Source organism: Myodes glareolus, chromosome 7 (assembly GCF_982192425.1).
Source record: "Myodes glareolus chromosome 7, mMyoGla1.1, whole genome shotgun sequence".
NCBI lineage: Eukaryota > Metazoa > Chordata > Mammalia > Rodentia > Cricetidae > Myodes > Myodes glareolus.
Window position 1 is genome coordinate 5,174,944 of NC_142032.1, and position 27,614 is coordinate 5,202,557.

The window sequence follows — 27,614 nt, forward strand, 5'->3', positions numbered from 1 at the left end:
ACTACGCGGCTAGCGAGCCCTAGGGATCCGTCTGTCCACACCTGCCCAGTACTGAGACTGGGAACTCACACCTCCACACCCAGACGGATCCTAGGGAAGGAGCACAAGTCCTCATGCTTTCGCGGAAGCTCTTCCCCAACAGAACCTGCTTCCCAGTCCTTTCTGTCACCTTCCGTTGTCCTTCTGCTTCTGCTCCAAGTTAACACTGGTATAGCCATCTGTACCTACTACTACCGAGCAAGCTTCCACAGGATCCCTGCTTAATGTGGTTAATTTAATCTTATTTTCTTACGTTTATTTTAATTTTTCTCCCCTCCGCCCAGATTTATTTTTATGCACATTGGTGTTTTGCCTGCATGCATGTCTGTGTGAGGGCACCATATCCCCTGGAACTGGAGTTACAGACAGCTGTGAACTGTCATGTGGGTGCTAGGAATTGAACCTGGGTTCTCTAGTAGAGTAACCAGTGCTCTTAACCGCACTCCCCATGAGCCATCTCCCCAGCCCTAGCTAATTTTATTTTAAGATGCAGTGAGTAAGAACTGTTGCCTCTAAAGGGGTAAAGGATTCTTATTAAGCAAGGCATCAGCTGTCTCTTACACAGGGACGCCTTTCCCAGGCTGCTCCCAGATGCTTGGAACCTTCTCCACCCTGCGGTTAGCTTTGTGTGGCTGTGCATGGGGATCTGGCCTATTCTAGAGTATCACGGAAGCTCTACTCATTCCTTAAGATAGAAGACTCCCTCTCCGGGCTCTCTCAGAATTCACCTACCTACAACACTGCTTTTCCACACCAGCCACAGAGGAGTCCTCTTCACAGCTTTTGTGTTTCTGACACTGGATTTGGGTGAGGAGGTCACACTCGTCTCCTAGTTAGTTCTGAGTGGGTTTGCCTTAGCATATGTGGGGACGAGGTTTACAGAGTCAGAGTCCCTGTTACTCCTTCCCTGCCCTGAGAACAGGTAACGCTTTTGTCACTGGAGATGTGTTAGTTGCCAACTAATTGACTGTCACATAGAACCAGGCCCATCTGACAGGACAACTGTAAAACATATAAACCTATCGCAAGAGGAGCGTTGGTCAAATTCTAGCTTTTAAAGTAAAAACTAGGGGTAAAACCTGTGGGGTATTTTATGATTATGTTACTGAGACGAGAGGTCCATCCAAAGGTTGAGCCACTCCAGGCAAGCCTTGGAAAGGGCGCTGCATGTTTGTTCTGGCTCTGCCCCCCTCCGTTGTGTACCATCCCATTCAGCGGTGTTTCCTCTTTTCCATGGGTCTCCCGGTGAGGACAGTCAGGCTATGGTCGCCAGATCCAGGGTGTCTGGTTTGAATTCCAGCTCTGCCATGCTCTTTCCAGCCATACCTTGAGCAGGTAAGTTACTTCCCTTCTCTGTGCTTCTGGGGCAGTCAGTCTTGACTTCATAGAACCATTGTAGGATTGGGGAGAGTGTGTGGATAGAACCCTGCTCACAGAAGGCACGCAGCAGTGTGAGTCATGATTAGCGCTCTGTGTACGGTGGCCTACTTCCTTTCTGAATGCCTCTATGACCATACAGTAGGCCTCGGATTTTTAAAAAATAGTTTTATTCCTAGCCATATTTCTGGCTCTCTCAGCTATCATTTGAAAGAGGCCAAGAGGCGAATACATGACAATACCCTATTGTCACCCTGCCACCCCAAATCAGCACCCCATAATGCCCTGCATTAAACAGTGATGGACATGTAAAAACCTCCGACACCATGCAGTGCTGATTCTCAGCATGTGTACAGTTGCAACAAGACTTGATATCGGTTTCATAAGTTCACACTTATAAAAGAAGAGCTAAGAATGTCAGAAAATGCTCAAAATTTTGGAGCAACTATAATTAACATAATTTCGAACAGAGCCTTATGCATTGGTGCTTCTCAAAAGAAAATAATCTTAGCACCGAGGTCATGGTGGACTCATCTTCCTCGTCACTGTGGTCAGCGGTTTGCCGGAGAGCTGTAGACACCGTGATTTCCTGTTTGTATGACAGCTCCCAAGAGTGCTGCCAACTCCACATATGCCTAGTAATTGTTGAGGAAACAACTTATATGGAAAAGTCCTATAGCTGGTTTTCAAGTTAATTCTATGACACCAGGCAAGAAAGAAGAAAGAGAGAGAGAGAGAGAAAGAGAGAGAGAGAGAGAGGAGAAAAGAAAAGAAAAGAAAAGAGAATAGCCAATGTTATCAGGGCTATGGATGTCAATATTTTATTTTAAAATATCAAAATTGAATAATGTTTATGAATTAATGGTTAAATTGTAGTGGTTTCTTCCGTTAGCATGTGTTTATCAAGCATTTGTTGTAAGCCGCTCACTGTATTTATGGGCTGGGAATATGGGGGTGAGTAAGATGTAACTGTTTTCCTCTTGGGACATAGATAGCGGAAGGTGTCTTCTAGAAACTTCTATGATGATGGAAAAAGTCTGTTTCTGTGCTGTCCATTATTGTAGTTAATTACCATCAAAAGTTATCAGATACCTCAAATGTGACTAGTGCTTTTGATAGGGAATTTTAGGTATATTTAATTTTAACTAATTTTAGGCCAAACAACACATTTGGCAGGTGGCTACTGTATCAGGTAGGGTCAATCAGTCCCAGGGTCTAGCACTGTGAGTGCCAAGTTTTCCAGAACCATCTAGGCAGAGTGATTTGGAGAAGGGCCCCAAGATCCCGTGGGACTGTCGGTCATTCGGCAAAGATTTCATTAACTCGACATTTTGAAGAGCTTTTCCAAGAAAACACATGTGCTACTTAGTCCATGCGCCACCAGTCCAACTTCAGGAAAGAGCCCTGATGTGAACCAGCTGAGTCTGAAAGCCTTGAGGCCCATTTATCACGTTCTATTCTTCTCACCGTCCCAAGGGAAAGTCACTTGGCACATGCCCTGCAGAGAGCGGGCAGACTAGTGACAGAACCACCTGTCTTCACTCTCTGGTACACATGTGTGCACATACACCGCACACAAACACATCAACGTGGTCATCTGCTCTCCACACAGAAAAGAAACCTTCCCGGAATGCAGACATGTCAACAGCTTGAGTGTGATGCCGTGGCCTTGACCCTGCACGCTCATTCTCCTTCCTAACCAGCTGTTCTTTGGAATTCCTCCTGAATATTTTTCATCTCAGCAGAGAGAACCAAATGGAAACCTCCACATACCCCTGCAGTCTGTTCTGGAGACCCAAGGCACCCAGTAGGAAACTGAGAAACAGTATTCCAAAGTCCCACTGAAATGTAGAGAAGGTATGGGTTGAGGTATGGGTTCAGCATGGAGCTGGAGTACTCTCAGTCAGTAAATCATTTCCCGTTTCTGAGCTCTGACTTCTTCCTCCGCCATATCAGACTGAGGCTTGCTCTGGTTCCCTTTGGGCCGCTGTGATCAAACACTTCAATCACAAGCAACTTAGAGAGGAGAGGATTTATTTTAGCATGCAGGTTACAGTTCATCATTGGAGGAAGCCTGGGCGGAAACCTAAGGCAGAAACCATGGAGGAACTACTGTTTGCTGGCTCGCTCACAAGCTCCTGCATTCTTACCCAGCTCAGGACCAGGTGCCTTGGGAATGGTGCTGCCCACAGTGAGCTGGGCCCTCCCACATCAATGAACAAATAAGATGGTCCCCTAAAGACATGCCCACATTAGACCAATCTAATCTCTCGATTGAGACTCTCCTCTCCTGTGACTCTAAGCTATGTCAAGTTGACAGGACAAGGACAAATGAGACAGCCAATAACGGCTTCAACCCATCCTTATTTTCTCCTAAGTAGATCCAGAAGGGGGCTATCTTTCCTAAGGACAGCTGGACCGGTTTCTTTGCAGCATAGGCCACAGCCATTTACTTGAAATGTGGTCAGTATGGACATCAGTGAAGGAGATCACAGATGGGATTTTCCCTGAGGCTGCCTGGGCTCGTGTCTGTTACAGCACAGAGAATAGCATAGCATGGGTTCCCCTGTCCATCCCAGCCACCAGCAGCACATACCTGGGCCCAGCCAGGAAGGCTGCTTCCTCCAGGCCCTGGTTCAGTTGCTCTCCACAGAGGAGGAAGCCAGAGAGGAGCCAGATGCTCTCCTCAGGCTCCTGTTGGAGGCAGGTGGGTGGCCATTTGTTTTCTCAGCACCACTAAAGAGTGGATGTTCTGTGCTCTCCTGTAGACTGGGGGGCCTCTCCACAGACCCCCTAGCATGAGCACATGCTCTGTACTCTCCTGTAGACTGGGGGGCCTCTCCACAGACCCCCTAGCATGAGCACATGCTCTGTACTCTCCTGCAGACTGGGGGGGGCCTCTCCACAGACCCTCTAGCATGAGCGCATGCTCTGTGCTCTCCTGCAGACTGGGGTCCTCTCTGCTGGCCCCCTAGGATGCCCTTGAAAGTGCCATTTGGATGCCGAGAAGCACCCAGAGTGTGGTCCACATCCCCCATTCTGTGTCAGGAGGTAAGTTGTGGGGTTGGGGTAGGGTGGTGGGTGGACAGTGTACTGGGAAGGACCTGCGGTCCTGTCTACTTGTCCCACCCAGCGCTGCTGTGAGTTGGGTGGATGATCGACTCCTGGGTCCTCAGATTCCTCTTTGCCTCCTTGAGGGCACACAGGGATCAGAGGACAGCTGGATTTCAGAGCCCAGGAACCCATCCCGCAAATGGCTTCAGGCAGCTTACCTTAGTGGTACTTTATTCCCTCACTGAAATCGCTTCTTCTTTTTTTTTAGTTATGAGACTTGAAATATTCATGTATAGACATTTATTTATTTAATATGTTTTAGACACATATATACATGTTATACTGGCAACAATCTAGATAACAGAAAATGAAATACATTGAACGTCTCTCCTGCGTGCCAAAGGTCTTTACTAATCTAAACCCACATACAAGGCAGAAGTCAGGGAATCTTCTTTCTAAAGCTGGGTTAGATTCTTGGTTCTGCCCTCAACAGCTACTGAACTCGGAGTCATGAAGACTGAATATCACTGAACTTTCAAAGCCTTTGACTTTCCAGGCGAAAGGACAGTCTGCGGATCTGTGTCCTCTGACCGCCCACCCCCTGTACCGATATTCCCCAAGCTGATCAGATTTCAGCTGCCGGCTATTGCTTTCCTGATTAAAAGGCCTTTGGTTCTTTGACTTCACAGGACTAATTTGGTAATAAACCAATCAATTAAGAACATATAAACATAGTTTCCTGTTTATGTTTGGAGCAAGCAGCTCTTGACTGGATACAGCATCAAACTTCTTTAGCTTCCAAAATAGTTACCGCGTCTTTAAGAAAGCAGGTCTACTGAGTCTGGTAAGAATGCAGGCAACTCTGCCTGGCCTGATGGCCCCTGGGCTGCTGAGTCACAGGAAGTGTCTGGGAGGACAGCTACAGACTTTCATCTCTTGCCTCCCTGGAATGAGTAATTCTAATTCCTAACAAAGAAGCAATTGTGACTGCAGAAAGCACACAGGACTACTAATTAGATCATAGATTTACTCAATCGATGCCTGCCATGTCTGGTGCCAAGTCTCAGATAATAAGGCCTTCCATTCTAACTCTGTTCCTTAGTTGTTACCCCATGTGACCTCAATGCAACAGCCACAGAGGGACTAGTGACCCCCACTGTTAAGACAGTACAGTGACTCAAAGTAGGATTCTGTCTTGTCTCCGATCATGCATGATCCAGGGCTCCATCCTTCTTCTGCTGCCATGGGCCTGAGGCAGCTTACTCTCCAGTTGATTCCTTTTGGGTCTTTTTGATGGCTGGACTCCTCTTCAGTGCCCTCCCCAGCAAACTCTGTTGGACAGACTCAGCCAAATGGTTTTTTAAGGGGCATGCACAGGAGGGGGCATGGAACTTCTCTGAATGTGGGATCCGGCCAATGGAGAGTTTCACTTTCTAAGACAGAAGATAGGAGATAACTAAATGACTAGAGAGTATCCTTAGGATCCCATCCTTCATACCTCTTGAATCTGCTTTTGAAGGAAATCCTATGATGAACCAAAGGCAGTTGCAGGTGATCTGTATGTTCAAGCAGAACGTGGACTTTGATTTTCTGACATCCACTGGCCTAAGCCTCTAGGCAGGTTCTGAAAAGGGCTGATGGCCCACTGTGCTGGCTAGTGTTATGTGAACTTGGCACAAGCTAGACTCATTTTGGAAGAGGGAAGCTCAGTAAGAAAATGCCCCCAAGGGATTGGCCTAAGGACAAGTCTGTAGCACATTTTCTTGACTGATAATTGATGCTCACTGTGGGTCGTCACATCCCAGGGCTGATGGTCCTGGGTGCTATATGAAAGCAGGGTGTGAAAGCAGGGTGTGTAAACCGTTGGAAGGAACCTTGTAAACAGCACTCCTCCATGGCCTCTGATTCAGTTCCTGCCCTAACTTTCTTTGGTGATGGGCTGTGATGGAAGTGTAAGACAAACAAACCCTTTCCTTCCCAAGTTGTTTCCTTCCCAAGTAGAAATCTTACTAAGACAGCCACAGAGGGATCCAGTTGCTCCAAGAACTCAAAAGGCCTGCAGAACCCTGTGTAATCCAAAGGAGACCACCATCCAGGAAAGCCCCAGCCCAAAGCGGAAGGAAACGGAAATTGAATGTTTCTCTTGCAACTCGTCATGTCTTATCCCTCTGAACACATACACCATCTCCTCTGCCCCTAAAAGACTGTCTCACTTTCCTCTCACTGTCTCTAGCCCCTCCCTCGGCCAGCCTCCCCCTTCTCTCCACCATGTCAGCATCTTACATCATTGTGTTCTTCAACAACTGCTGCAACCACTGTCCCTGATTTTACAGAAAGGCAAGACACAGACTGCTTAAAGCGGATACCTACAGTCCACAAGTTAGTCTGAGTCATGGGAGCTGAGTCTGCACCCACAAGTGCCCGAGATCAAAAGCCCTGAGCCCTCTCTCCTAGCCCAGTGCTTTCTCCAGTAGTACTTGAAACAAAAGATAAAATTTCATTCATGTTCTGAGTCGTTCCCAGACTTCCTCCCAGACCTGGAGCTTCTTCCCAGCCCTGACTTGATCTGGCCTGGTCTGGTACGTAGGACTCACCTCCTTCTGGTCACAGCGAGTAAGAAACAGGGAAACCTCCTCCAGGTTCTGGGGCTTCAGGTCATTTACAGCCAAGATATGGTCTCCATGGCAGAATATGCACCCTAGTCGGGGAGGGCCTTCCCACTGAGCCACACTGCAGTGGGAACACAGCATCCATCAAGAAAGTGAGAGAGAGTTCATTGACTCATTGTGGGGGCAGAAATGGGGCCTGTGGGATCGCTTCACTCTGTGCCGAATTGCCCCACATTGGAAGTCAACCATCTCCTTCTGTCTGGACTAACTTCCTCCCTGCCTCCCTTCCATCCCAAGTCCTGCTCCGAGCTAACCACCCTTGCAAGCCCTGCCAAGTGCAGTCCCTTGTTTTGCTTGTATTCATTCTCTCCTGTCCCAGGACTTATAATTATACACGGCGGGGATACTTTAACTGTAGTTCCGAATAAGATGTACTTTTTATATTTACTTACTCACGGGGCTCTCCTTTTCATCTGGCATTATGACCCTGGGAGTACAGAACTCCCTTTCTGTTTCCTTAGCTGGTGTTTAAAAATTGATAACTGCACAGTTCTAAGAAAACAGGATGCTCAATAAACACCTGCCAGACCTGAGCACACAGCACTGCAGTGAGTATTTAATAAGTGAATGAATGGACAAATGTGTAAGCTTGGTTACCGACAAGTCCATAGGCTGAGCAGGTATTTACGAGTCTTAAATTACAAAAATTCTATAAAAATGGAAAGTTATGGCAGTATGAGATCTTATTTATATTAAAGGGTTACCTTGTAAAAATTCAGTCTTCCACCAAAATGGATTAAACATGCTGGCTTATTTATTTTAAGATGGGGAAGGGGAGAGCGTCTCATTATGTAGAGAAAGCTGGCCTTCAATCTACTGTGAAGCTCAGGTTGCCTTGAAGTCTATTCCAGGGAACTAAGATTACTGGCCTGCGCCAACATGTCCAGTCACAGTCTAGGACGATGTAGAATCAGATAAATAGTTATTATGGGAGGCAGAGACAGGCAGATCTCTGTGAGCTGGAGGCCAGCCTGATCTACAGAGTGAGTTCCAGGACAAGCCCCAGAGCTGCAGAGAAACCCTATCTCAAAAACAAAACAAAACAAAACAAAAACAAAAAATATTTGCCACACAGAATTTTGTGCCTGTGTTTTGGAATGGAGGCTTGAATGGGGTCTGGGACTCTTAGGCCCTCACAGTCTCCCTCTTGTTTTCGATCTTATTAACCTTGTTCTCCTCTTTCCTTTGTTAAATATTCACTCCTTGGTGCCTGGAACAGCCCCTTGCCATCCATTCTCCTTTGAAGGATCAGAAACATCCTAAGTCCTAGGATTTTTGGTTCTCTTAGACTCCCTCAAAAGTTGACCTCCAATATAACAATAATCATTCTGCCGGTGAGCCTTTTCTCTGACAACACCAGCCCTAGTGCTCTGTCGGTTTTCTCGAATGCTGTGTTCAGAATGAGGGTGTCCTTCCACCTCTGGTGTTTGTGCAAAGCTCCACCTACCATATCCGTCCTGCCGCTTCTACAAGAGCGAGATAGTTGATGGCATCTCGAGGGGTGAGGAACACATTCAGAGTCTCCACTTGGCTCTCGTTGGGGACATTGCTGGGACAGAAAACATCTGTGTAAGTCGCATCAAACAGCCAACTGTCCCTCGCTCTGAGCTATCCTTTCAGAGTATATTTTTGGCCTTCTGCTTCTGAGATGACATTTTCCAGCTAAAGTTTGCCCAAAACATACCAAGAAAGAAATATGAATTTAAGGTACTGAAAGACATTCATTCCACCCGCCCTGCCCCTCTGGCATGTGGTAGTGGTTGGCAGACAGCAGAAGGAGGCAAAACTGGACTAAGTGGGCTTATAACCATCTCCATCGGATCAATTTGCATTTTTGTTTTTTGGAAATCATTTCAGACAGGAGGGCATGGAAAGCAGCTAAAATCACAACTATCTTGTCAAGTGCCCTTGACGTCACCTAGGACCTAAACTCTCCCCTTCTCATCTGCCCAGCCTCTCAGGGGGCTTGGCTGCCCACACGATGCTAGTGCGGGAGGATGGTGATGCACGCCCATGCTGGATCAGTGTGGTCCAGGTTTTAGGGCCCGAAAGACTGGCCAAGGGAAAGTGTCAAAACCATTGGGAAGGCCACCCCCATCCTGGGGGACCACTCTTCTTCCAACTCTATCATTTACTGCCCATGGTCACAACATCAGTGACACAGAGAAGGGTCACAGCCTCAGTGACCCACAGAGGAAGCCTGTCACGCTTGGCTCACTTGGAAATTTCAAGAACTACTTTGAAATTTGTAATATAGAGTGCATTTAAGGCATCTGTCTTGTTCTTAGGGCCCACAGAGTTTTAGAAATCAGAGCTTTACTTGAGTAATATAGACAATTTCACAACAGTTAGGGAGGCGGACCCCATTTTGTCTTCTGCGGTTTGTGCTTCCAGATCATCTAGTGAAAGATACAGACAACTCCCTGAGCCGAGTTCCTGCAGAGAAGTTGCCTGCTCCGGAGTCTCCAGAGAGCTCTGGGTTTCAGCTTCGCCATCAGCAGATGCAGGGGGCGATTGTTTGAAGAAACTGGAGTATAAGAAGTTGAACAAGGGTCTGTTTAAGCACACACAGTGACAGCTTTCCACTCTGCCTGTCAAATAGGAGCATCTAACAGCCAGAAGAAGACTAACAAACCCTTGGAATATATTCAACCATCAGAATCCTACCAGAGGCAGAGTCAAACTGAACAAGCTTTCTTTCTAAAAATGGACTTGGAATCGAAATAACATTTTACAGGGTTGGGAGAACGGGGTGAGGTTATGAGAGACATAAAATCCAAAAAAACCAGAAGACTTCTGAAGACAGAAGTGTCCTGATGTCACCAGTGACTTTCTGTGGGCGAAGAAACTGCTGCCACATTCCTTTCTCTTAAGTCCACAGGTTGAACGCCCGTCCCTTGAGCGTCTGAAACCTGAAATGCTGACTGACAATATGGATGCTGCGAGTGGAGGAAGTCCACACCATCACATTGTCTTTCATGAACAAAGTCAATTTCAAACATTTCTGCCTAAGATTATCATCAGGTTATGTATGTAAGGTACAAATGGAAATATGAATCGCCCATGGATTTCATGTTTTGATAACTTCTATTCCACAGGAGATCTCACTATGGATATGCAGATATTCCAAAATCTGAAAAAGGAAATAATTCTGAAACCAGAAACGTTTATAATCCTAAGCATTTCAGATAAAGGACATCCGACCTGAATCAATCAATGTGCAGAACGGAGTCTTTGGTGATGCTCTGAAGCAATTTGCCAACGATTCAAATATGAATTGGGGGCTAGAGAGACGGCTTGGTGGGTAAAGCACTCGCCATGTAGACAGTAGGACCTCAGGTGGGCTCCCCAGGGCCCATGTAAGGCCAGGCATGGTTTCTCCAATCCCAGTGCTTCTGTGGCAAAATGGGATATGGGAAATCCTAGGAAGTCCACGGGCCAGTTCATGTGGTATGTGCAATGGCAAACAACAGGAGAATGACCCAAACAAAGTGGAAGATGAGGACCAAAACCCAAGGTTGCCCTCTGACCTCTACATGTGCCTTATGACTCATGTCAACACCACATACGCACACACACACACGTTATTCATATATATACATGTATATATATATATATATGTATGTGTATATATCTTCACACAAAGGTTAACACGCTGAATTGGTGGTAATTGCTCTATTAAAAACAGGTTAGCTAATAGCAGTACTTAGAAAGCATTTACTCTCACCAGGATCTCATTGACATGTAATTGCTCTCAGATTTCTTGAAAACGTGGTCTGGACTATTGGATTCAATGGAGTCATCGGAATCATTGGAGTCAGCAGTATTCTTCAACTAAAGGCAAGAAGAAAAGATGTAAGGGTGCATGTCTGCCGCTGGCCAGGCCGCTCCTCACCTCCCACTGCTCTGCAATGGAATAAACACATCTTCATTGCAAGGACGGCCGACATTCAGAGAGTATCACCTGGCCTTAACCACGGGAGATGGAACCACAGTTTCTGGCACATTCAAAACCTGTTTTTCCTTCCTAGGAGCCCTTGTGTCCCATTCCAGAAACATGTATTCTATTGTCTGCCCGTTCCTAGCCATTTACTGCATGGGCCTTTCCTCCAGGTGATTGATTCTATCATGGAACCCTGGAAGCTGATTGGGCCAAAGACTGGATGCAATTGTTGCTGCCTATCCACGGATTCTTCCCCTCTAGTTCATATCCACGGATACTTCCTCTGACTTCTCTTTATATCCACGGATACTTTCCCTCTAGTTCACCACTGACTTCTAAGAGGAGCATCGACTTCCCATCAAGCCAGTCATCCGTGCATATGTCTCCTCACCAAAGGCTCTTCCAGACCTCACGTTCATGTGGTCTTCTTTGTCTGGCATGCCTTTTTCTTCTCCTGCTCGGTGAAGTCCTGTTGTTTCCCCACATTCCTGAATCACCTCAGACTGCCTGACAGCTGTTGGACAGCTTCATCTCCTTCCCCAGACACCGTATCCCATAGAGGGTCTACAGCCTTCCTTTCTATGCATCTGATTGGTTGGTTGTCCCCAGACACCATATTCCACAGGGAGTCTACAGTCTTCGTTTCTACACACCTGATTGGTTGGTTGCCCTAGAGAACACTAATGCGGAAGTATTCTTGGTGAAAGAAAATGTTCTATGCTTAAGAAACCATGGGTTGCCGGGCAGTGGTGGCCCATGCCTTTAATCCCAGCACTTGGGAGGCAGAGGCAGGCAGATCTCTGTGAGTTCAAGGCCTGCCTGGTCTATAAGAGCTAGTTCCAGGACAGGCACCAATAACTACAGAGAAGCCCTGTCTCAAAAATTAAAGAAGAAAGAAAGAAAGCAAGCAAGCAAGCATGGGCCATGCCTTGTGCTATGCACTTGGCAGCTTACAATGCAGGATGACATACCAGGGGCTCTGAGAACGTCACTGTGATGAACAGCTTGTTTAAATCACTTGTGATTTAGCATTTCTATAACCAAGTTGACCTCAGCATTCATCGTCAAGTTATAATGTCGCCCTCTGGTAAAAAACCCCCAGTTTTAGAGATGATGTTACTCTGCTCCCCTAATTTTGTCTACCACCCCATTCCACCTTCTCTATCTGCGGCTAACACACATATAACTCCTTGGCCAATATGCCAGGAAGTCAATTCATGCTTTGTCACTTCCCTGCTTAGAAACTGTCTTTGTCTCTATGCTTCTCACAGAGTGAAGTCAGCTTGAAATCCAGCACCCGTCACGGGCTGGCTGGTTCTCTCTTTTCCTGTTTAATTCTCTACTCTGCCATTCCTTCACACACTCTGCAGCGTGGCCTACCTGAGCAATTCACCAGACACGGCAGATGCCAGGGGTCTCTGAAGCCTGCTTTGACTCAAGTGGAAAGAAAAACATCTGCCCTGTGTCTCCTGACCCGAGACCGCTGCATGCCTCTTAGGTGGCAGAGACTGTGGGCTCTGAACTGTGGAGGACCATGAGGCTCACTCAACACTGGAGCCACCATGCTGGGCAGAGTGCAGTGTCTAGCACTCAGAAGGGCGTCAGGTGATTAATAGGCTGCTCCACACACACTCACAGCTGATTACTCAGTGATTTTTACTCTTTTCCTTTCAGTCCAGAAAACAGAAAAACTACTAAATTCCAAATGTTATCTACCAAGTTCTCAAATGTCATCTCCTCTGTAGAACTTTCTCTGGTCTTCAACCTGGAAACCAGTTTCCTCTTCCCACCCCTGATACAACCCAGGCATCCTATAGGTATGTGTCTTGCTCCTAGGCAAGTGCCAGCATCATGAGCAAGCCATGGGCCTCTGCCAGCTCTACCTCTGTGCCTTCCTGATCTCAGCCTATTGTCCCAGCAGCAGTATGTGGCAGAGGCTCGGCAGACGTGGTGAAGAAACGAATGATGGGTGGGTGGGGGTGAGTGACGAGTGGGTGGGGGCACTCACTTCTGAAAGGATGCTTCGGGGAGTCTGATAGTAATTCTCTTCTTCTGTGTCTTGAGGAGGTTCTGAGTATAAATGATGTTCATAATGATGATGATCTTGCCTGAGTCCTTGGAGATTATTTTGTATTAAATGCTGAAAAAGGAGAACGCAGAAGGAATTAATGAGTTCTTTCCTTCCTTCTCTTCTTCCTTCTTTCCCTCCCTCCCTCTCTCCCTCCCTCCTTTCTTCCAATAAAATTAAACTAATCCTTTCTAGAAAAGGTTTAGTAGATGAGTTGGGTTGACAAGGTCACAGTCTCTTTCAGTACATGCGGAAGCCCACTCACTGAACTTGCCTCTTCAATCTGGGTCACCTCTAATGTAATGGTGGGAATGTTTTTTTGTTTTTTTTTTTGTTGTTTCAAGACAGGATTTCTCTGTAGCTTTGGAGCCTGTCCTGGAACTAGCTCTTGTAGACCAGGCTGGCCTCGAACTCACAGAGATTCGCCTGCCTCTGCCTTCCAAGTGCTGGGGTTAAAGGTGTGCGCCACCACTGCCCGGCAATGATGTGAATGTTTAAACACAGCTCATGTCTGGAATTTTTCTCCACTGTGGAGAAGTTACAACTCAGAGCAAGAAGTTTTCTGCTGTGGGAGGCGTGGAAAGGCCTGGACCTTCGTCATGGTGCCTCCACCCCATCTCGTTCCTGTCATCTCAGCAGTTTCTGAGGAGGTAATCAGCCCAGAGTCACTGAACCTCCAGGGTTCCTCTTCTATGTTTTGCCTCCTCTGTTTCCATAGCAGTGCAATTAGGTAGTGTTGGCTCTGTGACAGTGTGAATTATAGGTTTCCAGGTGAGGTAGAAGCAAGTAATTAATTATTGCCTTCCCTCCCCTAACAGACACCAGATACTCCATGAAGGCAGCTGCTCTGCATAGCCTAATTGTTAATAGTTCAATCTAGTTACTCCAGGAACAAGGTTGGGCGGCGAGGCCTTGCATAAGGCCCCGAATGTTTGTTAGGAATTCCATGGAAGGTAAGTGCGTGTGTGTGTGTGTGTGTGTGTGTGTGTGTGTGTGTGTTAGATAGATAGATAGATAGATAGATAGATAGATAGATAGATAGATAGATAGATAGATAGATAGATAGATAGATAGATAAATCGAGCACCATGACTCAGGAAGGTTCAACTTCCAATTTTTTTTTTCTCTCGTAGAGAGAATACAAATGCAAGACATGTTCAATGGGAACTGTATTGCAGATTTTGAACTATATCCTTTGTTTGAGCCACCAATAAGAGTAGGATAACTTTTCTCTAAGTCTGGTGGCAGCAGTGAGCCACAGCTCTTTGACAGCCCTGCAGTCACAGGGGAAGAGCAGACCCTGCACCGTGTGCTGTGTTGCTAAGCGTGATGTTGAGAAAGTCAGGTGCGGTAAATGCCCTTTCAGCTTGTGCTGTTTTCCATTTAGCCTGAGTTTATCAGGGCTGACCCCGCCGAGAAGCCCACAAGCATCTCTGTATACTTACGTCATGTCCATTTCTCTCTCTCGAAGCTTTCTGCTGTGATATAAATGTCCCCCTCCGAAACACATATTGAAATGTAAATGTCATTTTTAGAGCAGTAATGGTAGAGCTTTAAGAGACAGTCAAGTCATGATAGCGTGTTCCTGAACACCATGTCTGAGACGGGGAAGGCTGGTTCACCCCGGTTGTCCTCTGCCTTGCTTGCCTGTCTGCCTGTCACCTGATGAGCCAGCAAGAAGGCCACCACCAGGTGAGACTCCTTTCTTGATCCTGAACTTCACAACTTTCAGAGCTGGGGAAACCAATTGTTATTGCTGTTTGGAAACTCCTAGAGTACTGTAGTGTTCTGTTATGGCTGCTGAAGATGCACTCCGGAGGAGGATTAGGCTGAGTGGGGAGTGAAGGGTTCCTGATGGACCAACAACATCAACAACAAATCCCAGCAAGACAGGTGGTTGTCTTTCACTTGAGATGGTTGAAAAAAACAGTATTACTTGATCTGAATAAATAGTGGAAAAAGGTAAAAGCTACCAGCAAGGCTCCTCTGTGGGGAAAGGGCTCCTCTGAGTGGGCGCTTTGTTCAAGGTCATGTTCAAGGTCAGTCTGTCTGCCTTGTGTCAGGCCACTGGTTTTGCTCATGAGGTGTTTGGCCTGGTGGTGTTGATATGCCGGAAAAGCTTTTAAAATGTTGGAGAGTTGCCAGCTAGATAAAATAAGAAGCCTTGCCTCTTTGCATGTGCTTGGTACCTGCAGAGGGAAAGAGCCAGTGGGGTGTCCCTAAGGGATGAAATAACAGATTTCAGGGAAGGAAACTGCCCAGCCTGTTTACTGAGAATAGCCAAATCTAGACACACAGCAAACCCAGAGAGGTGAGGGCACAATTCTGTGACCTTCAGGAGGCAGACGCGTTATCTGACTTCCCCAAGCAGATTATGTTAGGAGTGAAGAGGACCTGACACCCAGAATGAGAAACCAGACGGGTGGGATGAGCCAAGGGAACTCCACCTTGCCTGAGGGTATGGACAGCACACCAGAGATCAAGGAGTGCTTGGGGGACTTAGTGCCCTGTGTGTGTGTAAGGACGGGAGGTTGCTGGCCACACTTAGGGAAGGAACTGCCGTCTGTCAAAATTTTCCAAACGGAACTGAAATCTTTAGAGTCAGCTAGGGAAGTGTTAAAGCCTACCTGTAGAATGGGAAATGAGCAAGTATGCATACATATTAAGATCAGAAATCATTCTGTGTGTGTGTGTGTGTGTGTGTGTGTGTGTGAGAGAGTGTGACTATGTGTATGCTTTTTGTTTGTTTGTTTTTCTTCACTGGCCTGGAACTCACCAAACAGGTTAGGCTGAAAGGCCAGAGAACCCCAAGGATGCACCTGTCCCTGCCTCCTCAGTACTAGAGCTATGATGTGTGCCGCCACATGAGTTCTGGGGAGTCAAAGCCAGCCTTTGTGTTTACACAGCAAATACTGCTCTGAGGGACCTGTCTCCTCAGCTCTTTCCTTCAGGAAGAAAGATGGGCGAGGTCAATGCCTGCCGCTAGCCAGTGGTTCTACTCAGCAATGGCCGACTCCCTGCTGCAGCGTCCTGACACAGTAGTAGTAGGAGGTTTGGATTACCATGTCTGGAAGACTGGCCCTTGGTGATGCGAGGCCGACAATCTCCGGTGCACTGCAGAGACCAAAGAAAGGACTGGGGTCGGAAACTGGCCTTCTGTCACCCAGCGAAGGCTTCTCCTGCTTAGAAAAAAAGTCGTTTTGTGGTTAGATTTAGAGCGCAATTGCCCTCCTGTTACTGTCAGTCCCCTCCACGACCACCAGGGCGTCCCTTCTCCAGGTCTCCCCAAGGCTTTGACGTCTGCACTGCCCAGAGGCCAGTGTCATAGCACAGAGACAAGGGTTGACCTTGTCAGTGCGACTTTCTCCCGCTCCCAAGTCCCCAAGGACACCCAGCCCGGCCCAGCCGTGGTCATAGCACTAAGACAAGTCCCCAGAGACACCCAGCCTGGCCTTAACAGGCACCCCGAGTACCCCCCTCCAAGCCTGTCCTCCCCACCGTGTCTCCCTTCACGCCCTGTCATTTCTTCTCTCATCATCGAATCTACCGGGTGACATGCCTTGATCTCTCCTTCTCTTGGGCATTTGCTATCAGCATGGAACAACATGGGAAAATACACCGGTAAATGTAGCTACACCTCAGTTCCTTCTGTGACAGTCTCTAAGAAAGGACCGGGAGAAATTTACAAAGCTCCTTAGGAAACCAATTAAACCCTTCAGCTGCTTACCTGACACAAGAGACATTATATTACAATGTAGGCAGATGGAAACAATGTTTGAGCCGCCTCCCTAGACTTAGCCATTCAAAGGGAAGCTGGCTATGTACCTAAAATCTCAATGGTGGAAAATAGTCTACTTCACGCTGCTATGAAAATTGCCACCATTAACTTTCACTCCCCTGCCGCAACAATGACAATATAATTTAGCTCTCTTACAAAACACCAAAGTATTTTTCCTTTTGTTAATTGTGAAAGTAGCAAGGGCATGCATTTCCTCACTTATTTATTCTTTGTATTAATACTGGTTGCTAAGGGGAAAGAAAGGGCCGCTGTTGTTTCTAAGAAAAGAAGGCAGTGTTCAGGTGCCCTGGAACGTCATCATTAGGGATGTCGAGTTACCTCTGTATTCTGATGAGCTGCGTGCACACCCCAGCAATACGGCGACATGAAGGAGACCCAGTCTTTGATTGTCTCCCTGAGGGTACAAAGAGAGTTTCAGATGACATTGGTAGCAATCTCTTCCACACTCGTTCTGAACCAGCAGATTCTTTGCACTCGGAGCAGTGTTGGGATCAGCTGCCCCCAGAACGAACTCTTTCCCCAAGCAGTAGTGTGGCCCACTATTCCCTCGCTGTCTCTGCGTCTGCACAGTTGAATTAACCCTCACGACACCTCCAGTACGGAATCTCAGAAACAACAGCAGGAACATGGGGCACAGGGCTGCTGCTTTCCCTGATGTTCTGCCTGTCACCCCACTTGCGTATCCTCCGGTCATCCCCGCCCCTCTCAGGAAACGCATTTTTACAAAGAATGTTGTATTGGTTCATTCTTTGTCTACTGGACACAAATACAGGACGTCTAGAAAGAGGAAAGCTCCATTGAAGGAATTCCTCCATCAGGTTGGCTTGTAGGAAGGTCTGTGGGGGTATTTTCTTGATTAAATATCAGTGTTGTAGGCCCGGTCTACTGTGGGCTGTGTCTCCCCTGGGCAGATGGGCCTGGGTGCGCTAAGAAAGTAGGCTAAGCAAGCCATAGCGAGCAAGTCAGTGAGCAGCACACCATGCTCCCGGGCTTCTGCATCGGTTCCTCCTCCAGGTCCCTGCCTCAAGTTCCTGCTCTGACCTCCCTCAATGATGGTCTGTAATCAGGATGTGTACGCTAAACAAACCCTGTCCTCAGGAGTCAGTGTTTCATCACAGCAGACAGAAAAGTGAGCGAGGCAAGTGCATCTGAGCAAATTGAGACTTTCCCCATCTTCTTTTCTGCTGTCTTGGGTGGCAATTCAAAAGAAAACTGCAGCTTTGGGTCAACCAGAAACACGTGAAGGCTTCAAGCTTGTCTTCAGCCTCGCCTCCTTCTAACCTCTCTCCTGTAGATAAGCTGGCGTGAGAATCCACAGGAGCCGCTCTTAAAAGCCGCAGATGCCTTGAGGGTGAGCTGTCCCTCCCTGTAGCTCACGTTTTCACAGAAGGCATCTGGGTGTTAGCGACTGTCATGGCTCGCTTCGTGACCCTCTCCTCATCTACGAAGTCTTTCCGGCTCCCAGCCCTCAGCTGTTACCTTACGCGGAAAGGGACAACTTGCAGAAATAGCTGGTTAGGTTGAGGTCCTAATGGAATAGAGGTACCTCCTATGCTAGTGAGACTGCTATCTGCGGAAAAGGAGGAGTTTGACCCAGAGATGTGTGCACATGGGGACCGCCATGTAAAAGCTAGGGTTTGGCGGCTGTGGCCAAGGAATCATCAGCAGTTCCACGAGAGAGGGTTGAGAAGAGCCTTCCTTTCACAGTCCTTCATGGGAGAGGCCATGTCTGCTCCTCATTCTGACTCCCAGCCTTCAGAACAGTGAGGTTAGACACCTTTGTTGTTTATAACACAGTTATAACATGCGTAGGCAGCTAGCAGAATGACTCTGAAAACTACTTTAAAAGTCAAAGAGGAAGCTTAGTTGGCACTTGCCACACAACCATGAGGATCTGAATTTAATCCCTACAGAAAAGTCAGGCATGGTGGGGTGTCTGCAACACCAGCTGCAGAGCAGAGACAGGCAGATCCCGGCACCTTTCTGGCGAGTCAGCCTAGCCTAACTCAATCCAGTGAGAGGCTCTGTGCCAAAAGACAAAGTAGACAGCTCCTGAGGAGTGACAGGCAAGGTTGTCCTCTGGCCTCCATATCCACACACACATGCACACACACTCACATGTGCACGCATACACATGTATACACTCAAATATGCAACCATACACATGTGTACACACTCAGATATGCAGCCATGCACACATGCACAAGACACATACACACATACATGCATAACTACACACGTGCACATGCACATTGCAATCCACACATGTATACACCCTCACATGTACAGCCACATACATGCACACACATGTATACATTCAAATATGCAACCACACACATGTGGACACACACTCAGATATGCAGTCACACATATATGCACACTGACACATACACACACTTACATGTGCAACCATACACACTCACATGTGCAACCACACATATATACACATATGCAACCACACACATATATACACACTCAGTTGTGCAGCCATAGACATATGCACACACATGCACACACATTCGCACACACTCAGATATGCAGCCACACACATGCACACACACTCATGTCCACACATACTCATGTGTGCACCCCCACACATATGCACACACACATATACACATACTCAGATGTGCAGCCACATACATATGCACATATACAAATATACTCACATATGCAGTCAAACACATGTACACACACACTTACATGTGCAACCACACACGTGTACACACACACTCAGATGTTCAGTCATACACATACATGTGCACACATACTCACATGTACAGCCATACATCTATGCATACACACATGTGCAACCACACACATGCATATACATGTATACACACACTCACATATGCAGTCACACTTATTGCACACACACTCAGATGTGTACACACGCACACACAAAACCATTTTAGAACACTGAAGACTGCTGCTTTGCACTTGCAGCCTGGTTTCCATTCTCAGCCTGTTCATCATCTATAGATTTATGATTTATAATGCTTTTATTTCACACTCAGCAGACACGCTCATCGTGCCCTCACCTGTCATGGCCGACGAGGAAGTAGTCCCTGTTCACGGTTCTGATGGACATCACTTCGTCCGGGTGGCATTTGAACATCTTCTGCACAGACTGCATCTTTTCCTGGCTATTTATACCAACTTCTATGACGGTGCTTCTACAGACACAAAGGAACTAGGCTGATACAGAGAGCAACTTAAGAGAAAAACAGATCCTTGTTTTAAATTAGGAATGAAACTGACGGTTTCATTGACCCACATTTTAAAGACTGTCTAGTTCACCTCATAAATCTCATTTGAATTCTTTCTATTTTAGAAAATAACTCTGGATCTGGTTCATCAGTAATTGAAAATACTCTGTTCAGCTTGAATTTCAATTCAGAAGTTTCCATTTGGGTTGGATTCCTGAGTCCACAAATCACTATATTTTTCAGTATTTCTGGTATGTGATTTCTGAAGAAAAGACAAAGAATAGTTTAAATATTTCTTAACGTCCACTTTGGCTCTATGAAATTGAATTTCAGGAGCTCTTTTTGCATCAAAAAATTGAGACCAAGTCCTCAATCGAAGGACCAGGAATTAGAGATTTACCGCCTATGACACACAGTATGAAGCAGCTATATCACTTTTACCTACGCCGTTTGTTATTTCGGTTCTTTTAGAGACACAAAAGTCTGAAGCCCTTGCTTCTTTTTGTTAGAGACTCAGGTTCAAGTTTCTGTGCAGCTTGTTTAGCGTCTGGCTTGGGCACATTTATTGCTGTTCAGTTTTCCTGGTTTGGATACACACCGATCGATTTCGATGGACCCTCGATGTTGATGGTCTTTATAATAGGAGAGACTCAGGCCCCTTTCCCCATTCTGGGACAGGATAAAAAGCCGCTTTTTCCAGGAGGTCTGAAAATGAGAAGGTTTTGCTGTTCAGTTAAACCTCAGAAGATGAGCAGGGTCTTCTCTCAAATGCTCCTGAGGCTGGTGGGAGGCTGGTGGGGGAGGCTGGTGGGAGGCTGGTGGGAGGCTGGTGGGAGGCTGGTTAAACTACAGCAATGACTTACTGCCGAGAAGAAAAGCTGAGGGGGTGGCGACTTAATGAAGTAATCTTGTTTGTGGACTTCATTTCCATAATAAAATGTAAATTGTTTGCCTAATAAAAGAAAGTGAAGAGGATTCAGTTTGTTCTCTCATAAATTTCAGAAAACAGTATCTATCTCCAAATTATTCCGCCATTCAAAAGACCATGTACAAGAGCTGCTCCCCCACCCCAGCCCCAACAAAAGACCAGCTGTAGAACAAGCAACAGCTGGCATCTAGAGGTGACTTCATTCAGCTCACACCTGCCTGACTCCTGTTTTCTGCAGTTTGGCCCCGCGGTGTGAGCAAAGGTTTGTTTCCTTTCTCATTGTGATGTGAGGTCTTGTGTGACTAACCCTCTGGCACAGCCAATCAAGGCAGGAAGCACTAATCTCTCTGTTGCTGACCTCTCTCTTGCAGGAACAGGTTCAGTGGCCTCTGAGAAGGAAGTTCAGGAGAGGGGCCTCATCAGCGTGACTGGATATCATGATCTCAGCCACTTTATTATTAAACAACCCCGACTCCATTTTCACCCAACAGGCTTTAAGCCTTTGGGAAGGTATGTCTTTTCTGAACCCAAAGGCAAACCAGACCAACAGCCTGGGATGTGAGATTAAAATGTACCCTTGAATACAATTTTAACAGCACTGTTTTCCTGAACGAAAGCAGTCCTTGCATTTCATTTAGTCCGTTTAGAAACTACAACATAATCATAACAACAATAATAATGGAAAACTGCCTTTAATTCCAGGAATTGTGATGAAACAGCTAATATTTGGGAGCCTCTTTACTGTTTCTGCCACCCAAATTTCCACAGCAGGTATTGCTGCTTTTATTTGTCAAATTGTGTGTGCATGTTTAGTGCACACACATATATGCATACACATTTCCTCATATACCAGGACTATTAATCTACACATTTATGTGTCACAGAAAAGATTAGAGCACCCACATAAGACAAGACAAATGCTGATTCCGTCCAGCTCTGCTGGAAAAGGTTGTAATTCATGGGATGTTAGGTAGAGCGCTGAGAACCATGCCAGGCTCACCTAACAAATCATCAAGGCATGTCTTAGAAGATCACGTTGTTCCCAGGAAACCCAAGATTTATAAGAATAAGAAAATATTTGGTCCCAGTAAGGTAAAATTTGTAATGCCTGGCAACCGGTCAAAGGTAGCTAGGCATGCAGAAGAGGCAGACAAACGTGACGTGTAGTAGAGGGGATAACTAATCAATCGAGCAGACCTTGAACTGGCACAGGTGTGAGACACGCCAGTGATTTACTGTTATTGGCAAAAGCTCGGGAGATACATGAGTTAGAGAGACCCAGAGTAAACTCTGAGAGATGAAAACAATGACACCTTGGGGGCAGGGAGGTCTATGCCATGGGCTGTAAGAGAAGACCAAATACTAGAGAGGAAAATTACCATGTGACCTGAATGTGTAGCAGTAGGGACAATCAAAATAAGCAAAGCAAAGTCCAAAGCATAAAAAGAGAACTCAAGCACTAGGGGCAGTCTTGTGTGGCCCAGGATGAAAGCAGCTGGGATCCCTTAAAAAGAGGGGAAAAGGCAAAAAATAAAAAAAAAAAATTTGAAGAAACAATTCTAAAATTTTTGCAAACTTAAAACTATAAACCAAGACCCAATCAATCCAATGAACCTCACTAAACACAAGATATGGGAAAAGTAACATACCCTGAGGTTCCTTAAAATTAAGATGTTCAAAACCATGTCACCAGAGAAACACTCAAAAGTAGACAGTGGAGAAAAGACAGTCCATATATAGCAAAAACGAGCAACAAAAATGCTCAGTTTCTTTGTAAAATTTATTTATGGATATGAGTAGTTGCTGTGGGACAATGATCTTGTACCCTGTAAAGATTTGTTACTTGTACTTTAATAAACATTTATTGGCCAGTAGCAGGCAGGTAATACAGGTAGGGGCCACCAGAACAGAAGAATTCTGGGAAGAGGAAAGGCTCAGTCTGTAGTTGTCACAGAGGAAGCAAGATGAGAATGCCTCACTGATAAAAGGTACCAAGCCACATGGCTAATATAGACAAGAATAATGGGCTAATTTAAGATGTAAGAAAGAGGTAATACGAAGCCTGAGCTACTAGCTCAACCAGTTTACAATTAATGTAGACCTCTGTGTGATTCTTTGGGACTGGATGGCTGAGGGACTGGACAGGACAGAAACCTCTGTCAACATTGCGATGTAAAGGCTAAGGGTGGACAATGAGATTACATCTCTGCAATGAGCCTGAATTATTTGTGAACTAATATGCTATTATTTAGGATGTTGTAGGTTTAAAAACATATAAACCCTAAAGTAATAGCTAAAAATAATATAGTACAGTTTAATAGGCTAATTAGATGATAAAGTAGAGTCATAAAAGTGCTCAATTAATTCACAAGACAACAGAATACATGGTGTGTGTGTGTCGGGGGGGAGTAGGCCAAATGAGAAAAATAAAAAACAACAAGCCTGAACACAACAGTCACATAAAATCTAAATAGTCCAAGTACCTGAATTCAAAGAAAGAAGTTGTCAAATTGGATCAAATAATAAGATCCAACTCGATGCTGCTTATGAGAAACCCAGGTATAAGACGCACAAGTTAAAAAAAAAATCACGCATGCCTTAGTAAGAGATCCCATTGCAAAAGCGACTTGGAGAGCTTTGGAAGGGTGTATTCAGCTTACACTTCAGGTAACAGTACATCACTGAGGGAGGTCAGGGCATGAACTCAAGGAAGCAGAAGCCATGGAAGGGTACTCTTACAAGCTTCCTCCTCATGGCTTGCTCAGCCTCTTCCATTTACAAGTCAAGGTCATCTGGTGTGGGAGAATTGCCTGTATTCTGTCAATCATATTTTAATAAAACACTGATTGGCCAGGCAGGCAGTATAGGCGGGAAAGCCAGACAGGAAGTAGAGGTGGAGCAAAGAGACTGGGAGTATTCTGGAAAGCAGGAAGCTCCCTCAGCAGTTCTGCCCAGACCACCGGAGAGGAAAGATGTAAGCTGCCCCATTGGAAAAGGTACTGAGCCATGTGGCTAACATAGATAATGATAATGGGTTAATATAAGTTACAAGGACTAATAAGAAGCCTGACCTAATGGGCCAATCAGCTTTATAATCTTATGGAGTCCGGTGTGTGATTTTCTTTGGGATTTGCCGGATGTGGGGTACCGGGCAGGATAGAAACCCCAACAAGCCAGCCCCTCATGTTACAGTCATCTGCCCAGGGTTGTCATCACCCATGATGGACTGGGCCTTCCCACATCAATCATTAGTCAAGAAAATGCACCCAACAGGCCAATATGGTGGAGACATTCTCTCAATTGAATTTTCTGCTTCTCAGAGGACTCCAGGTCAGGTAGAAAAACAACAAACAAATGAACAAAACCCTAGGTGGTACAATACACCGAATCACAAGGAATCAAAGTAGCTGTAGTATATCATGTAGATTTCAAAGCAAGGAATACCATCAGGGATTAAAGAAGGTCATTTTATAATAGTATAGGAGTCAGTTAATTATAAGAGGATATAATAACAGTAAACATATATGTACCCAGTAACAGAGATTTAAACATGAAGCAAAACCAAACAGAATTGCAAGGAAAAATAAACATATTCAAAATGAAAGGCACCCTCCCACCTTGTCCCTCATCTCCTGAGGCAAGCAGGAGAGTTGACCCAGACCCCTACCAACTGAGTGAGCCCTGCACCTCACCTGGGCAGCAAAATAGAGCTGACCCGAGTTTACAGGAGTGTGAGTGAGTCTGCCAGAATTCATGAGTGTGAAAGACCTGGCCCTGACCCTCATCTGTCATACCTTGGAATGGGCAAGGGAGAGGTGCCTTCTCTGACCCACTCCTGGCTACCTGTGGCAGGTGGTGAGCTGGCCCTGAGGTCATGAGAGTGAGAGAGCTGTTGCTGCATCTCAACAGCTGCAGTGCTCAGGAGAGTGGCCTGCACCTTGTCTGGACAACACAGTAAAGCTGGCCCTGCTGGTGTAGGTATGGGTGAGCCATCCCAAAGGCCATGAGAGCAGGAGTACTAGCCTCACTGGAGGGGTTACCCTGGTGGTGAGAATGAGGGAGAGCTGGTAGACTGACCAGCCCAGCAACCACCCAGGCCCAGAACCAGAACTTTGAGGGGCTCACTCCAGCATCTACCCCATCTGTGATCTGCTGGAGCACCTTAAGATGCTGGTCTGGTGTAGGAGGTTCTTCTGTCTATGTGTTTCTTTCATTGGTTGAATAAAGAAATTTCCTTGGTCTTTTGATAGGACAGACTTAGGTAGGTGGAATAGACAGAACTGAATGCTGGGAAGAAGGGCAGAGTGTCAGACACCATGGTTCTCCTACCTGAGACAGATACTGGTTAGAAGCTTGCGGTAAGCCACAGTCATGTGGTATACACATTAATGGAGATGGGTTAAATCAAGATGTGAGAGTTTGATGTAGGTGGGTTTTCTGTCTATGTGTTACTTTCATTGGTCAAATAAAGAGACTTCCTTGGCCTTTGATAGGACAGCAGCTTAGATAGGCAGAGTAGACAGAACAGAATGCTGGAAAGAAGGGAAGTGAGTCAGACACCATGACTCTCCTCTCCAAGATGGATGCTGGTTAGAATCTTCCCGGTAAGCCACCACCTCATGGTGCTACACAGATTATTAGAAATGGATTAATCAAGAGATGTGAGAGTTAGCCAATAAGAGCTAGAACTAATGGGCCAGGCAGTGTTTAAATGAATACAGTTTGTGTGTTGTTATTTCCAGGGCTAAACTAGCCATGCAGGAGCCAGGCAGGATGAAAAGCAGGCCTGCTTGCCTCATCACTACAAGAGTTAGCCAATAAGAGTTAATGGGCCAAGCAGTAATTTAATTAAAACAATTTCTGTGTGATTATTTCAGGAGTAAGCTAGCTGGGTGGACGAAACAAAGGGTCCCCACACTCCTTACAACACTGGTCCTGTAGACCCAAAGCTCCAGGATCTCCACGACACAAGACAACAACAGTATATCAAAGAAGAGTCCCTGTGAGGGCTGAGCATCAATAGTGTAGCAGAAACCAGAGGCTCTGAACTAGATCAATTACTCATTGCAATGAACACTTGCTAGTCATGATGAATGTGCTAAATGGTACACCATGTGACTCACTGTGACAGTACAGCTTCTGTGATAAGAAGTTTCTTTTTCTTTTTTCTTTTCTTTTAAATTTTATTTTATTTTATCTTGGGGCAGGTATCACAAGGGCAAAGGGCAGATATGAAGGGATAGGGAGGTGAATGGAATAAAGATGTGTGATGTGAAATTCACAAAGAATAAAAAGATAAATTAGAAACAAAAACAAAATGACAGTCAACAACTTAAAAAGCCTTCTCTTAATAACAGAGAGAACACATAAGGGGAAAAATCAGTGAGGATACATCAGCTTGAGCAAATCACCAATGGCTTAATCTGGTAGGTTAAGAGCATTTATAAAGGACAGTGGCAGGCTGGTTGGTCCTGTTCCCCAATGTACAGCATAGCTTTTCTTCATTGACTGAGGTTTCTGTCCTGCCCCGTTCCCGCAGTCGTCAAGTCCAAAAGAAATCACACAGAGGTCTACATTAATTATAAACTGACTAGCCTAGTATCTCAGGCTTCTTATTAACTCTTATAACTTATATTGGCCCATAATTCCAAAAAAGGTACCATGTGGCTTGGTATCTTTTTTGGAGAGGCAATCACATCTTGCTTTCCCTATGTCTGGATGATGACTGCAGACTGAATCTTTCCTCTTCCCAGAATTCTAATTGCTCCACCTCTACTTCCTGCCTGGCTACTGGCCAATCAGCATTTATTTACAATACAAGTAACAAGGTACAGACCATTGTCCCACAGTACTTCTTGACAGGCTTTGGTCAACTAGAAAGAGAAGGAAGTTCCTTCAACCAAATCCAAGATATTTACTTCTGTTTTCAATATATAAAGAACACTGAAGACTATGACCTTTTCTCTAAGCTCAAGGACAAGAGAAAAGTGATTGCATTTACTCTATGCAGAGCAACTGAGCAAAAAATGAAACAGAATGCATCAGGAGTTGGAAAGAAGTAAAACTATCTTTACAGATGACATGATCCTGTGGTAGAAAAATCTTAAGCAGTTCACAGACACAATAAGAGTTAATGGACAAATTCAGGGGTGTGCAAAGTCACTGTGTGTGGAGGTGCACAGATGTGAGCCTGTTCCAGTGTGCGAAGTCACTGTGTGTGGAGGTGCACAGATGTGAGCTTGTTCCAGTGTGTGAAGTCACTGTGTGTGGAGGATCACAGATGTGAACCCGTTCCACCTTTACTAAAGGTCAGAGCATTTGAGTTTATTTTTACTTTTTCAAAGTTGTTGACTATAGGTATAGGTACAAACAAGAAACCCCAACCTAGGGTGCAGTTAGTTGGTGTTTTGGGCATTAAGATGGCCCATAGAGGTGGATCTACTCCACCCTGACCAAAGGTCAGAGAATTCAAGCCTATTCCTGCTCCTTCATTTTAAAACAGGAGGCTTGACATAGGAAGTGGCTGCT

General features: G+C 45.8%; 1 protein-coding gene across 6 annotated transcripts in view; it reads right to left on the minus strand.

Moving 5' to 3' along the window:
* Positions 1 to 4,755: 4,755 nt before the first annotated feature.
* Plekhs1 (pleckstrin homology domain containing S1) overlaps positions 4,756 to 27,614 on the minus strand; it is a 42,376-nt gene continuing 19,517 nt past the window's right edge. For 3 of the 6 annotated variants that reach the window (XM_087907749.1, XM_048424015.3, XM_085694132.2), the window contains 11 exons: positions 21,022 to 21,110; positions 20,757 to 20,863; positions 19,991 to 20,125; positions 17,268 to 17,343; positions 16,213 to 16,332; positions 13,091 to 13,222; positions 10,867 to 10,973; positions 9,460 to 9,666; positions 8,587 to 8,688; positions 7,065 to 7,200; positions 4,756 to 5,903 (listed from right to left, as the gene is read on the minus strand). In XM_087907749.1, the coding sequence (XP_087763875.1) occupies positions 5,730 to 5,903; positions 7,065 to 7,200; positions 8,587 to 8,688; positions 9,460 to 9,666; positions 10,867 to 10,973; positions 13,091 to 13,222; positions 16,213 to 16,332; positions 17,268 to 17,343; positions 19,991 to 20,125; positions 20,757 to 20,863; positions 21,022 to 21,110 (1,385 nt within the window). In that variant the 3' untranslated portion in view covers positions 4,756 to 5,729. The remainder of the gene's footprint in view (positions 5,904 to 7,064; positions 7,201 to 8,586; positions 8,689 to 9,459; positions 9,667 to 10,866; positions 10,974 to 13,090; positions 13,223 to 16,212; positions 16,333 to 17,267; positions 17,344 to 19,990; positions 20,126 to 20,756; positions 20,864 to 21,021; positions 21,111 to 27,614) is intronic. The other 3 variants (XM_048424016.3, XM_085694134.2, XM_085694133.2) reach the window with 3 other exon arrangements.